Here is a 13836-nt window from a genome sequence, read left to right as displayed (position 1 = left end):
GACAGAGAAAGCTAAGTATCTCAGAAAACCACAAATCTCATAATTCCATAGCACTGAGCCAGGGCAGTTAAAGCGGTGTCAGACTGGATTACTTCTGCAGTGTGGATGGTGCCTTAATAGCGTGTTTGGCTCCTTTTTATTTCTTGCTCTCTCTCTCCTCTGCCCCTAGTGGCCAAATGGAGAATCGCTAGTCTTCCTTGGCTTGGCTATCCTTCGCAAGCGCTGCGAAGATTCCACGCGGTCTCTGTGGCGCAATCGGTTAGCGCGTTCGGCTGTTAACCGAAAGGTTGGTGGTTCGAGCCCACCCAGGGACGCTGGATTTTTATTATTACATCATGCATCCTATTCACCCCAAATAGGGTCTCTGCACTCAGGCCTATGCAAAAATTGGAAACCTTATAATCCAATCGATTCCAGGGTGTTTTGAGAATACACCTGGCATAATTTTATTTTTAATGACTGAGTGGGGTAAAAAATGCAACCTGGAATAAAGAAGGTCATGGTGAATCATGGCCTCTAAAAGCTGGTTTGCAAAGGTCAGATATTGCACACTGCTTCCCCAGCAGCCCAGCACATTTATGGGGCCACTTTGATAAGCAATAGTTTTGATCTGCAATTTGTGGACAATGGCACTGTTAGAGAATGGGACAGAAATGCAGATTTCCATTTACCAGGATTAGGAAGAATGTCCCCCTCCCCATGCAGTTACGGTTTATAGTAAGTAAATAGTAAGACACCTAGCTCTATAAACAGGCAGGAGACAGAGGCCCGTTACACACGGGCAGCTAGTATGTCTAGTACGTCTTGAGGACGTACTAGCTTTAGGGTAAGTGCGTGACTTATGCACGCATTTACCCCTATTATGGACCGGGTCCGTACAAGATGGCGGCGGCTGGATGACTGAATTGGTGGAGGATGTCTCAGAGACAATGGCAATGGCATTACAGTTAACACTTGTTAGTACCTCGCAGAAGGAGGAGAAGAGAAACCACTGTTCAATGTCTTTTACCATGCAAATGATATGACGAGAGAATCCAAAACGAAAGAAGGGATATTGCCAGAAGATGAGACTCCCAGGTCAGGAGCACTCAAGCTGCTGGGGAAGAGCAGAAGACAAATACAAGCAGCGCTGTGGCTCATGACACAACCGGACTCGAGACAAAAGGATGTTCGGCTGTTGATGTGCTCAGAGGTAAAAGGAAAGTCTGAATCTGTATAACACTTATTATAGGGGCATAGAGTGTGATAAGCATGAATCAGGTGAAGTTAGACATTGTGAGACCAGATATGGAATGTGTAAGCATGGCAATACTTAGAGTGAGCAAGCTAAAGTGGGCAGGAATAGGATATTTTCAATCAGAATATTACACAGTGTTTTACTCAGGAAATGGAAATGAAAGAAGAAATGGGGTGGCACTCATAGAGAGGAAAGTTGTAGCAAAAGCAGTCAGGGGCTATTATGTAAAATCTCATTGAATAATATAAATAAGACATCAGGAGCAGGGATGGGGTAACTGGGACCTCTCTGCCACACATGGCTTTATTCAGTAAAGCCACACAAACCAGGTGTGTGGCAGGCAGGCAGGGAGGGGACTCTTTTGGCTTTGCCCCAAAGCTCGCCCCTCACATCAGGTGTCACCCCGGTGTGGGATACTACTGGCCCAAATCAGAATCCATGCCATAATGTATCTGATTGCTATGTGTGGTTGTGAAAGCTGGACAGCAAAGAAAGCTGACACCTAGGGAATTAATTCATCTGAAATATGATTCTGGAGAAGAGTTCTCTTCGGGTCACTTTGGGGTATGCTGTTTAAAGGATGCATGCATCCTAAGAGGCTGGAAGCCACACCAAAACCATGTTCTAAGGATTGGAGCGCAGCTTTGGTGCAGCTTCAGTTGTCTTAAGATGTGTGTGTCATCTAAACAGCATACCTCCAAAGTGACCTGTAGCAGCTTTATGTTGGCTTGGCTTGTCTGTTCGGGCCCAATGACAGTCATTTGGAAGGCACCAAACCAATGCAATTCACTGGCCATTCTCTAAAGGGAATGTACCCCTCCCCTCCCATTTTATTTTAGGCTATATGCTGTCCATTTTTGCTGTACACATATTGAGGCATTTTAAAAGGATTTTATTCAGTTAAACAAATGAGGAAAGGGCTATGCCCAGTATCTCCATCTCAACACTACGCTTGATTCCTGTCCCAGATATATGAAGAGAGGAGGCCTCCATGTGCACAGATGAATACAAGTGAATAGGGCCTTTGAGAAACCTCCCATTTGCATGAAGATCATTTGAAGAGGTCATTAGGACATTTAGCCTGAAGAGTAATCAGTATAGACCCACAATGCTCAGGTCAGATGACACAACATTGAAGAGGCACCATATAGCCGCGCCACCATGGCTATGGCACCCTTTCGTGGGTGCAAAAAGGAGTGGCTTTTTGTGGCTCCCTTTTGCGCCCTTGAAAGGCCAGAGCGGGGCCGCGGTGTGAGGTTGCCGCAGCCCCGATCCGGTTAAAGAAGTGAATGTGGCTACAATCCTATAGCTGTGGCCTACTTCCTCTAAATTTCTTATCTCTGTGGATTGTCAGGTCTGGAAAAGGTTTCTGCAAACTCATGGTGCTTTGCGGCCGACCATAGAGCTAGGAATTTGGACCTATAGGTTCATCAAATGATTTAGGGTTCCATTGTTTCAATTAATTTATTGTATAGCCAATGGCTTTTACAATACATAGAGTAAAACAGAAATAGAATGAAATATATGCAGAATTAAAACAATAGTTTTAAGTATGTTAGGCACAACTTCAAAACTCTTTTGACAAAACCCTGTATAACCAACAAATTAAAAGTGTCAAGTTCATATCTATATTATAGCATGTTGCTTAATACAACAAGTGTGCAGTTTCTTGGCAGCCAATGAAAATTGGGCTACTGAGCATGTAACAAATAGCTGTGTATATAACTGAATAATGGGTTGTATACATCTTTGTGTAGGTCAGTAGACCCCAAACTCTGCTCTGTAAGGGGTTTTGGACTTCAGCCCCCAGAATCCCTCTCAATTGGCCAAGATGGCTGAGGCTTCTGGGAGCTGAAGTCCAAAATCTCTTAAAGGCCACAGTTCAACAGTGGTCCCCAAACTGTGCCCTTTAAGGGATTTTGGACTTCAGCTCCCAGAATCCCAGGCTATTGACCGACGTGGCTGAGGCTTCTGGGAGATGAAGTCCAAAACTCTTAAAGGGCACCGTTTGGGGACCACTGGGTTGTAGGCGAAGAAGAGTAAAAGGGGCAGAACATGAAATAATGAACGATATTCTCTGTCTGATTATAACCAAATACACATTTTTTTGTCTATAGTTCGAATACCTCTGTGGCTCTATTTGTATTTTACAAAGGCTGCACTCTGGAAAATAGCCTTCGGAAGCATACCCGGAAGTATACAGTGTAAACAGTGAGATAGGTGTCTATAGGTATATCTCTACGGCTACGAACCATGACTCTTCACTTCCTGTGCTTTCCGCTCTTCGGATTGGCCGAGAGCTTTGATTGACAGGGGAGCCTTGTCCAATAGCAACAAGGGACCAGGGCCGGTGTTTGCCGGAAAAGGCGGGGCTTAGCCTTGGTCGCGGAAGTGAGACGGAGAGTTTCTGCTTGAGGAGCGGGCTTTTCTTCCAGGCGTCATCATGGTGGGTCCTGAGGGGCGAAGCGGGGATTAAAAGGGCCGAGAGGAGCGGGGAAGGCTGGCAGAGCGGCCGAGGGTCGTGAGGAGAAAGGGTCTTGGTCTGCTCTGGTCACTACGCTCTTATAGCGATGCTATTCCACTTTAACTGCCCTGGCTGCCTCCCGTTGCATTATGGGATTTGTAGTTTAAGGAGAGCTCTTAGGCCTCATTGAACTACAAAACCCAGAATGCAACAGGAGGCAGCCAGAGCAGTTACAGTGGAATAGCAGCACTATAAGAGAGTAATGGGGTTATAGCGCTGCTCTTTCACTTTTGCTGCTTCTACTGCTCTGGCTGCCTCCTGTTGCATTCTGGGATTTGTAGTCCAGTGAGGCCTAAGAGCTCTCTGGCTGAGAATTCTAAAGGCCCTGTCCTTAAACTACAAACCCCATAATGCAACAGAAGGCAGTAAAAGCAGAATAGCAGCGCTATAGGAGCGCAGTGCGGTATTCTAGCAGATGTCCTCAGCGCAAAAGAGGACGAGGCAAAGCAAAATGTAGGACCCTGAAGGAGAAGAAGGAGGACATAATGAAATGAAAAGCTAGGAACACTGCTATAAATGGAACTTCATGCTTCTTAGAACTCGTGGCACAAATGGAGGACCTTTTGGGATTGCTCCTGGACAGAAGGGGGAAATGGAGGGCATGTCCTGGAAAAGGAGGACGTCTCTGGCCACCCTGCTTTGGGTGTGAGCCCTCACGGCTGTTCTCAGCAAAGTAGCTCTGGAGAGAAGCCATACTTACAATTATTACTCAGCATTTATCGAATGCTTGTTGTGCTGCTGCTGCTGTTGTGTACATTTCCAATTCAGTGGCGACATTAAGCAGCCCTATCATGGGGTTTTCTTGGAAAGTTTGCTCAAAAAGGGTTTGCAATGGCAAATCCCCTGAGGCTGAGAGAGTGTGACTTGCCCAAGGTTACCCAGTGGGTTTCCATGGCTGAGCTGGGAATCGAACCCTGGTCTCCAGAGTCATAGTCCAACACTCAAACCGCTGTGTCACACACCTGAGGGTTAAAAATGGCAGTTCACACACAATCACTTTCTTATTGCTGTTTCATAATCCTACAATGGATGTGGTACACTGCTGGGTTGTTGTCATTTTTCCTGCTTCAGTCACCATTGTATGGACTGGAACATCTACACTGTGGAAATAATGCAACTTCACAGCACTTTAACTGCTGTGGCTCCATCCTGCAGAGCCCTGGGATTTGTTCTTTTGCAAGGCACCAGCACTCTTTGGCAGAGGAGGCAAAAGACCTTGTAAAACCACAGCTCTCTGAATTCGATAGGCTGGACCTGTTGCTGCTGTTGTCATCGTTGTTAACTGCCTTTGAGCCGATCTCGACCCATGGCGACCCTGTGGATGAGACATCTCCAAGACCCTACATTCGCCACTGCTCTGTTTAGGTCTTGCAAGCTCATACCCATGACCTCTCTGACTGAGTCTCTGCCATGTGGTCTTCCTCTCTTTCTATCGCCTTCCACCTTTCCCAAGCATTGTCTTTTCCAGTTATTCATGCCTTCTCATGATGTGTCCAAAGTACGACAGCCTCAGTTTTGCCATCTTGGCTTCCAGGGAGATTTCTGGCTTGATCTGTTCCAGGAACCATTTGTTTGCCTTTTTAGTTGTCCATGATATCCTCAGCACTCTTCTCCAGCATCACATCTCAAATGAACTCACATTTCTTCTATCTGCTGTCTTCCCTGTCCAGCTCTCACATCCATACATGCTGATGGGGAATACAAGGCTTGGACAATTGTAACTTTAGTGTTCATTTGTATATCTTCACTCTTTAGGATTTTGTCTACTTCTTTCACAGCTGCCCTTCCCATCCCCAGTCTTCTAACTTCTTGACTGTAGTCTCCATTCTGATCAATGTTTGAGCTTAGATGGAGCAACGGCAGTAAAAGTGGTGTCAAACTATTATTTCAAGAGTGTAGATGCACCCAAGGTTCAGTCTTTTTACATGTTAATGTTATGATTTTATGCCGTCATTCTCTGCTCTAGAGGAGTGTTCAGGATGGTTGTGTATTAAATTACAGGCAGCCCCCCCCTTATCCTCAGATTCTTTATCCATGGATTCAAGCATCCATGGCTCTTGCTCACATTGCAGAGCAAACTTGGCTCCTTTAATATGCTGTTTAACCGATGACAGTTATCGTCAGTCTGGCCCAAAAGCAGAATGCTGAGGCAACACATGTAAAACATTTAAGTCTAAAGTAAGCTAGAGCATATTTGAGAGTATTTTCTCTAGTTGTGAAGACACTGCTCTCTGCTGTGTTTGCACTTTCAGAGTGTCTTCCACAGGAAATCAGATTGCTGCAGGGTTCTGCTGGTGCTATATCTTAATTTGCTGCTAGATTTTGGTGGGAGCAAAGCATCAGCAATTCTGTGCTAGCTTTATTGGCTACCAGTTTGTTTCTATGCTCAGTTTGAGGTGCTACTATTGATCCTTATTAGCCTAATAACAATATGTAAATTGTTTTGTAGCGGTAGTGATGGTGAGTGTAATGGCTTGGTTTTCCTTATGTACCTTCAAGTCAGCTATAGCCTAGTGATCTTATAACAGGGTTTCCTGGGCAAGGTTTATAAAGAGGAGGCTTGTCATGCCTTCCTTTTAAGCTGAGAAAATACGACTTGCCAAAGGTCACCCAGTTGGTTTCCATGCCATTGAGTGCTGGTTCCACACGGCCATCGATACGTGACAACCGCACCGCCTCCAAACGAGGTGGCGCGGTTGTGACGTATTGGGGTCGCGGCAGGGTTTCCGAGCTTCTTCCTGGTTTGGTCCGCTGGGCGCAGCCTTCAGACAGCTGCGCCCAGCGGACCAAAGGAGAAAGGGGCCAAGCGTTCTGGCCGCTGAGGCCCCGAACTGACGGGGAAAGGTGCGCTTACAGGTCGCCCCAAAGGGGCGGTCTGTAACGCGCCTTAGTCTCCCAGCTGCCTAGTCCAGCACTCAAACCATGCTTGTCTAAGGTGAATTTTTACCAGGGGAAATTTGACTTGAGGACTACCTGTTCTTACAAAGCATTTCACTGATATTTCATCATAGACATACTGGGATATTATGGAAGTTTTGAAGTGTGTGCTGTATAACATACATATATTGAATTTCTCACTCTTACTCTCAGAAGCATTTTGCTTACAAATTTTAAAAGAATAATACAAGAAACATCATTACATGAATGTGTCCGTGCGCACACATGCACGCAAAATATTTATTTCCCCCTGCTGGCTCAGAAAGACTATATTCCAGTTCACTTTGTCTCCCATCCAGTTGGGTGGATTTTGTCTGCTGTCCTGCAGCTCTTTCTCTCCCACAGAAGAAAACTGAAAAAGCAGAAGAAAGCCAAAAAGTAGTCAAATTTTGGAACAGGATGTTGTGATCGTTGTCTAATTTGCTTACTCCAAAGCCCTGTCTGTACATAGAAGAACACAAATAACAGAAAGAAGAGGAAATCCTGTTTGCGTTTATTCATATGTATGGTATTTATCATCATGTTGCAGAAGCTTGCGTGGTTTCCAAAATCCCCATTTTGTACAAGCTGTGATAACAAAATGGACCCATGTATGGAATTTCTTCTCTGTAAAAATAATTTCAGCCCATACTTGGGAGAATACACTAAAGATACTATATAGATGGTATTCAAGCCCACCTACATTTGCACATATAGATGGAAACACCTCCCTTAAATATCAGAAAGGGTGCATTACTTGAAAATCCTACTTGCATCAGTGGTGGAATTGCCAAACTCTGTCCCAATTCTGAATAAATGAAGGGAACGAATCCCCAAATTATAGGTATTTATTTATAAATACTTATTTATAATTATTTAGATTCTGTATTTATAATTATTTAGATTCTGTATTGTCACTCTTAAACATATTAAAAGGAAGCAACACCACTCTTCCCCATAAAAAATTGCTCTGAGGCCTATTGTTTGTGTGCTAACTTGCCACAGATTGTAGGTGGAAGGAGAGGGATGCATGTTCCTTGTCTAAGTGGTATGACAAAATTTGGAATTTGGAAGCACATGGGAAAATTAACTCATTGTATAAACAAAACTGGGAATTACGTGACCAGACGCATTTGAATGTGGGTACTGTTATTGTTGTTTACTGTTTTTGGCTATCAACAAAGATAAAGGAGGCACAGGAGTCTTGGGAATACACAGACGCCTCTAGAATCATATGCTCTAATAAAATGAGTGATGTACCAATCTTCTTGATGTCACCCATCTGTGAATTATGACTCTTCAGTGGTTACTTCCAACAGGGGTATATTTGTATGAAATGACCAGATTTTTTTTAATTATCCACCTTACTGAGCAAGCATTGCAAAAACAGTACCATTTCACTTAACCATTCTTTCTCCTCTCTCTTTTTACAGTCTATTATGTCCTATAATGGTGGGGCCGTAATGGCCATGAAAGGGAAAAACTGTGTGGCCATTGCTGCTGATCGGAGGTTTGGCATTCAAGCTCAGATGGTGACTACAGACTTCCAGAAAATTTTCCCAATGGGAGACAGGCTGTTCATTGGATTAGCTGGGCTTGCTACAGATGTACAGACAGTGTAAGTTTTTGCATTTGATAAGGCCTCCTGTGGCACAGAGCTAGGAAATTGTCCTTGGGATGTTGCTAATATTTGTGGCCTTGTACACTTGACAAGTTTGTTGTTTTCTTATCTCAGATTTCTCAGCAAAGTCAGCTCCAGTTCTGCAGCTCTCCCATGGACTAAAATAAGGCAGATGGAGTGGCATGTTACAGATCATAAATTGACAGAAGATAAATATATAGCTACTAGGAGAGCTCTGGGTAATTTGTAGTCGATTGGCAAAATTTTTGAATCCTAGTTGTTCAACAATAGCAGCAATAAATAATTTTTCCTGCCTGAACTGGGCTATTGAAGTAAAGAAAAATGGCCAACTAGATGTGGATTTTCATGTGAAAGAACTGTGAATCATTTCATATCTAAAGTCTGCCCACTTCTTAGCAATCATTAGTAGACTCTGTTTGAATTTGTATTCAGCATCTAAAATATTCAGAAGCTTAACTTCCATTTTCTAAAATGAAAAAAAGTTACCATAAAAATTGCACTACACTTGTTTATTCTTACAATAATATAAATTTGAACTGTAATTTACATGAAATAAAACACAAACATAGTTTAGGAATACTTCTTTCCATAATACAAATTCCATTTGTAGCTTTATTTTCCCCCCTCAAAAATCAAGGTGCAATATGAGGAGTCTATACATCTGAAGCTTCATACAACTTCCTTCTTTTTTAGCATCCAGTTCCATGTTTTTAATCTTTATTGTGAAAACTAGGATTCTTAATTTGGTCTTTTAGAAGAAAAAAAATATATGCATGAAGCAACAATCTTGGGATCATTACATTAGTCTTAGATTCTGCAATAAACAGCTATGTGCCATGCCATGCCATGCGGCACAGTTACACATCCAGTGTGTAACTGACTACCTTCATATAGAATAATAAGCCAGGAACTTGGAGGATCTTGGTCTTCCACAATACTATGGCTGATAAAGAAGGAAGGGTTAATTAATGTATCTGAATGGTCATGGATTTTTGCTCATCTTCCAAGTCAGTATTGCAAACGGGTTCCTAGGAATGAAACAGACAGGCGGCTTGGAGCAGCCTCTGACTGCTCCAGCCACGATTGGGTCCCAATTGGCCCAGGGCCATGATGACTGGATGGTCCGCTCTAAAAACAGGTCACTTCTGCAGTTCCAAATGAACTGCCAGCAAGGAGCGGATATTCGCTGCTCCATTTGCCAGTGGCCTTGGGCCACCTTAGGTAGCCTCAGAGCGGCTTCTGGTTGCTCCAGAGGCATGCGTCATTTGCATGCCATGCCCTTGAAGTGGCAGGTAGCCACTTTTTTTTAGCCTGTGTGTTTTGGACCTAAGTTTATCATTCTTGGCTTGTTTGACTGCAGCAATGCAGAAGCTTGGTTTAAAGGACACAAAACATATTCTTCCTAATGTTTATTAGCCATGGTAGTGGGCAAGAACAAAGGATCTACATGGACTAGCTTGTAGTTCATTCATGATAAACAAGGTTTGTGTTGAATCTCAGCTTATTTTTCTTTGGTATATTTTGAGAATGACAAAGGAGAGGATAGAATAAAAGCATGAATGGATTTAATACTGATTTTTGTCTCTTCTTACAGTGCCCAAAGGCTCAAGTTTCGATTAAATCTCTATGAACTGAAAGAAGGCAGACAAATCAAACCAAAGACCTTGATGAGCATGGTGTCCAACCTCCTGTATGAGAAACGGTAAAGTATCAACTGTCCAAGATCCTGGGCAGTTAGCTAGTGTCTAAAAGAACGTTTCAGTTAAAAATGTTAAAGTGATACAAACTGTTTGTGTCTGTCACCCCTTGATATGTCTCCTGAATAACTGATTTGCTGCTCTACTATAATGAGTCAGGATGGAATTGAAGATAAATCCTAGTCTGGCTACACTTGAGACTGTCTTCTGCAGTCTCAGTATAAGGTGAAAATGTGTTCAGATGACATCGGGGAATTACATGATCTTTAATTTGGAAGATTTTCCCAGGGCTATGCAGCAGCCAATGTCCACAGAACAAGTTGTGTTTGCCATAGCTCTGGACAACTTTAGGATGCTGCATCAAGACTGGAGGAAATTGTCTTACACCCAAATATTTGGAAAGCAGATAAATTTTAAACATATGCTCAGCCTGACATAATTGTTCCAAGGGGAAATTAATGGGATGTATTTTCCTGTCTCTCAGTATCTGGTCTTTTCCCGCCACCTTGAAGTTAGCTTTATAATAATTTTTGTGGCCTAAATCCTATTTTACTAGAATAAACCCATTGAATCAGTTGGATGTTACCTAAATGTTGCTTTCCATTCAACTGTTGATTCAGTGGAACTACTCTGTTCAAGAGTGACCAACAAAATTCCAGCCAATATGTGTTTATTGTAGTTATATGTACGCTATCATTTGGCAGACATTATCCTAAAGCAATATCCTTTTCTTCTTGTTGCCAGGTTTGGACCCTATTACACAGAACCCGTGATAGCTGGCTTAGACCCTGTCACATATGAGCCCTTCGTTTGCTCTTTAGACCTGATTGGCTGTCCAATGACAACAGATGACTTTGTGGTCAGTGGGACTTGCGCAGAACAGATGTATGGCATGTGTGAATCTCTCTGGGAGCCAGACATGGTAAGAGGAATATAGTATTGTCCAGAAATGCATCGAAGTTAACGCCTAGGTATTTTGTTTGTGACTTCAGCACCTCAGCATTAGATTTTGTGAAACTGCTTTTGATAAGTTGCCTTCAACTAGGGTGAAGAGTCAGCGCTGTAAAACAAGTCCTAGTCAAATGATAAGAGATCATCTGAATTGGGCTGTGAATGCAGGCACGTGCAAATTCTGTCCAATGTTTGTAACCCAGATAGAGATTTTTGAGTATGTCATATGCTATTAATGTCTGAAGCAGGATTTGAAGGCCTGTACTTCACAGTCCAGCATAAATGTTCCACAGGTGGACCTATGCTACATCTGTCCTCTCAGCCCCCCTGAGCTCACAATTTAGCCACTGCAGCCTACCTGACATGGCCATTCCCTGGCTGGTGGAGAGCTGGGGGAACAGAGAAGTATTTGGCAATGTCCATGTAGCCAGACTCAGATGATGTATTATTCATCTACTGAGATTTGCCAAGGTCCTTGAGTCTCATCAGTTTGCATTTAGCTAAGATGCCATATGCTTCTCTGATCTCCACTGAATAGGCATAGGTGGGGGACTGCAACAGATAAACAGTGACAGTTGTGAGGAAGGTTCCTTGTGTCAGAGGGAAATAAAGAATACTAAATATAAAAAAAGAGACTACTAATGATAAAAAATATACACAAGCATGAAGTGGACTTAACACTTGTATATGTCTCAAACAGGATGTTGGGCCTAAGTATGTTATGGTAAATGTATTTCAAAAACACAGCATACCTGATTAAGCAAAACATCTTGGCATTTTCAACCAACTGAATACACTTAAAATCCTGCTGTAGACCTACATTTGTGTTTTTAGCTTTTAGTATAGATGTGAAGACACATCTTTCCAAATGTCAGGCCAGTCTTAAAATGATTGATATTTTGCTGGCTAATTTGATGTTTTCCTTTATTGTGTCACTTGCTTTATAATTTATTTTTAATTATATACACTAGCTGTTTGTTTTTAACAGAAAATTATGAAAAAATGTAATAAATAGAAAACATTCAGGGTGGGGCTTACAGGTGTGGCTCTAGAGCCCTATAATCATGTTGTCTATGGATATCTGAATGGGGCTGGAGTGTGTGTTGTAGTTCTCCTCCCCTCTTATCAGATTGAATTCTTTCCAGAATCAACACACTAATTCCTTCTGACCAAGAAAATCCTAGACACAACACATACTTTGGGGGAAGGAAGTCAGCTAGAAAACTGGAATTCTTTTTTCTTCTTCTCCCTTTCATTGCAGGAACCAGATCACCTCTTTGAAACTATAGGCCAAGCCATGCTAAATGCAATCGACAGGGATGCAGTATCAGGCATGGGTGTAGTAGTCCATGTGATGTAAGTACAATTTGAGTGCATATGGGTGAGTTCTGAATTTGCTAAGTAGTAAACATCGGTGTGGGTCAAACTCCATGGCTTAGTTGCAGGGAGTGTGGTTCTCCTGCCAAAAGTAACATATTGACACTCCTCATTCAGATAGAGTAAAACAAATAATAGTCCTCCCTCCTGAATGAATGTGGGTTTAGAAATCAGAGGAAGTGAATTAGAATATAAATGGCAGCACTTGTTGAAGGGGGGGAAAAGAGTTTAATTAATCCAGCTAGACTCACTGGATGTGTGCATGTGTGTTTGATGGTGTGCTTTCAAGAAGTAAAATAATAGATTTATGCCAAGCGTGGGACTTTATCGTTATTTCTCCCCTTGTTCTTTCTTCCTCAGTGAGAAAGACAAGATAACTACACGAACACTGAAAGCCCGCATGGACTAGACAACATCATGGATGTGCTGGGGCGCTCAACATTTTGCTTTATGTTTTCTGGACAACTGGCATGCCAGTTTGGTTAAGGAAACCAATTAATTTTGTAGTAAAAGAATGCTCTTCAAAACAGGTTGTTGGTGGAATAAACATTTTCATTAAGAAGTCTACTAGGTGGTTTGATTATATGTATAGTAAAAAATTGTCTGGAAAACAATAGGCTACATAGTTCAGATGGCCATTTGAACAAAGGTAGCATTCTTAAATTACTGACCTACCAGCAAAATAAACTAGTATTGTCATATAAAAGTTTTATTTAGCTGTCATGCCTATTAGTTGTCATGGAGTGTTTGAATTGCTGTTTCAGATATGCATTATAGGCCTAGATCCACAATGTTAGCAAAGTGTAAATCTCTGGCAGCCTGGTTGTCCTGAGAGTTGTAAGTGCTCAAAGGGGTTCTGGCCTTAAGCTCAACTACAATAGCATGATAATATGTCTCACGTGTTAACTGCATGCTGTGTGAATTCAGCTTTATCCTATGCCCATTTATCTGGGAATGCTTTCAGCTAAATTCAGCAGGACAGACATAGGTTGCATTGTCAAACTGAGTGTCTGACCAAAGCAGAGGACTATAAGGGTGGATTCTGTGTAGATTTCCTTTTTAGTACATTTACACATTGTAACTCTTTGGAAAAATAGCATTTTGAAAACTCCCAAAGGCTCTTCCAAAATAGGGTACAATTTAACAAAAGTCATGTTTTGCCTTCCTTTGTAAGGGTATAACATCTGCCTTTTTGTACATAGGAGAATCTCAGGTGCTCCTTCTTACAGTAGCATGCCATTCCAAAAAGATTCAGTATTACTAAAGGGTTAGAATTAACTAATGCCTCAAGAAATCCTTTTTTGATTTGGACTCTTCTGTATGGGGCTTGTGTAGAAATTCCTGCTGGATTAGTTTACAGATTTCAGATGGATGCTGCGAACTTCATTTGCCCACAGTTCTCAACTGCTAGAAGGAAAACACTTTTGAGTTCCCCTGGAAGTGCAAAATTGTTAGCTAGGAAAAGCCGCCTGGATCCTATGGGAGAGGCGGG

The 13836-nt window shown here is 42.3% G+C and overlaps 1 protein-coding gene, 1 non-coding gene and 1 pseudogene across 2 annotated transcripts; 2 read left to right on the top strand and 1 right to left on the bottom strand.

Moving 5' to 3' along the window:
* Nucleotides 1–1012, bottom strand: part of LOC149309280 (uncharacterized) — a 3882-nt pseudogene extending 2870 nt beyond the window's left edge.
* TRNAN-GUU (transfer RNA asparagine (anticodon GUU)) lies at nt 241–314 on the top strand. The gene has a single exon. It is a non-coding gene; the product is annotated as a tRNA-Asn (tRNA).
* Nucleotides 1013–3589: 2577 nt separating the features above from the next.
* Nucleotides 3590–12911, top strand: LOC149309279 (proteasome subunit beta type-3). The gene is made up of 6 exons (XM_089532100.1): nt 3590–3683; nt 8111–8295; nt 9914–10021; nt 10761–10938; nt 12229–12323; nt 12705–12911. Exons 1-6 carry the CDS (start codon nt 3681–3683, stop codon nt 12751–12753), a joined length of 618 nt encoding a protein of 205 aa, XP_089388226.1. The 5' UTR covers nt 3590–3680; the 3' UTR covers nt 12754–12911.
* The last annotated feature ends 925 nt before the right edge of the window (nt 12912–13836 follow it).

Source organism: Sceloporus occidentalis, unplaced genomic scaffold (assembly GCF_023333645.1).
Source record: "Sceloporus occidentalis isolate IW3139 unplaced genomic scaffold, rSceOcc1.0.p SCAF_7, whole genome shotgun sequence".
In the NCBI taxonomy this organism is placed as follows: Eukaryota; Metazoa; Chordata; class Lepidosauria; order Squamata; family Phrynosomatidae; genus Sceloporus; species Sceloporus occidentalis.
The sequence above is the reverse complement of the archived record's forward strand: the minus strand, read 5'-3'. Positions and strand labels throughout refer to the sequence as shown.

Bases quoted from the DNA above. Each gene is read 5' to 3' on its own strand.
- LOC149309279 (XM_089532100.1), top strand. The intron at 10,022-10,760 runs GTAAAGTATCAA...TCTTGTTGCCAG, and splicing joins AACCTCCTGTATGAGAAACG to GTTTGGACCCTATTACACAG. The intron at 12,324-12,704 runs GTAAGTACAATT...TTTCTTCCTCAG, and splicing joins GGTGTAGTAGTCCATGTGAT to TGAGAAAGACAAGATAACTA.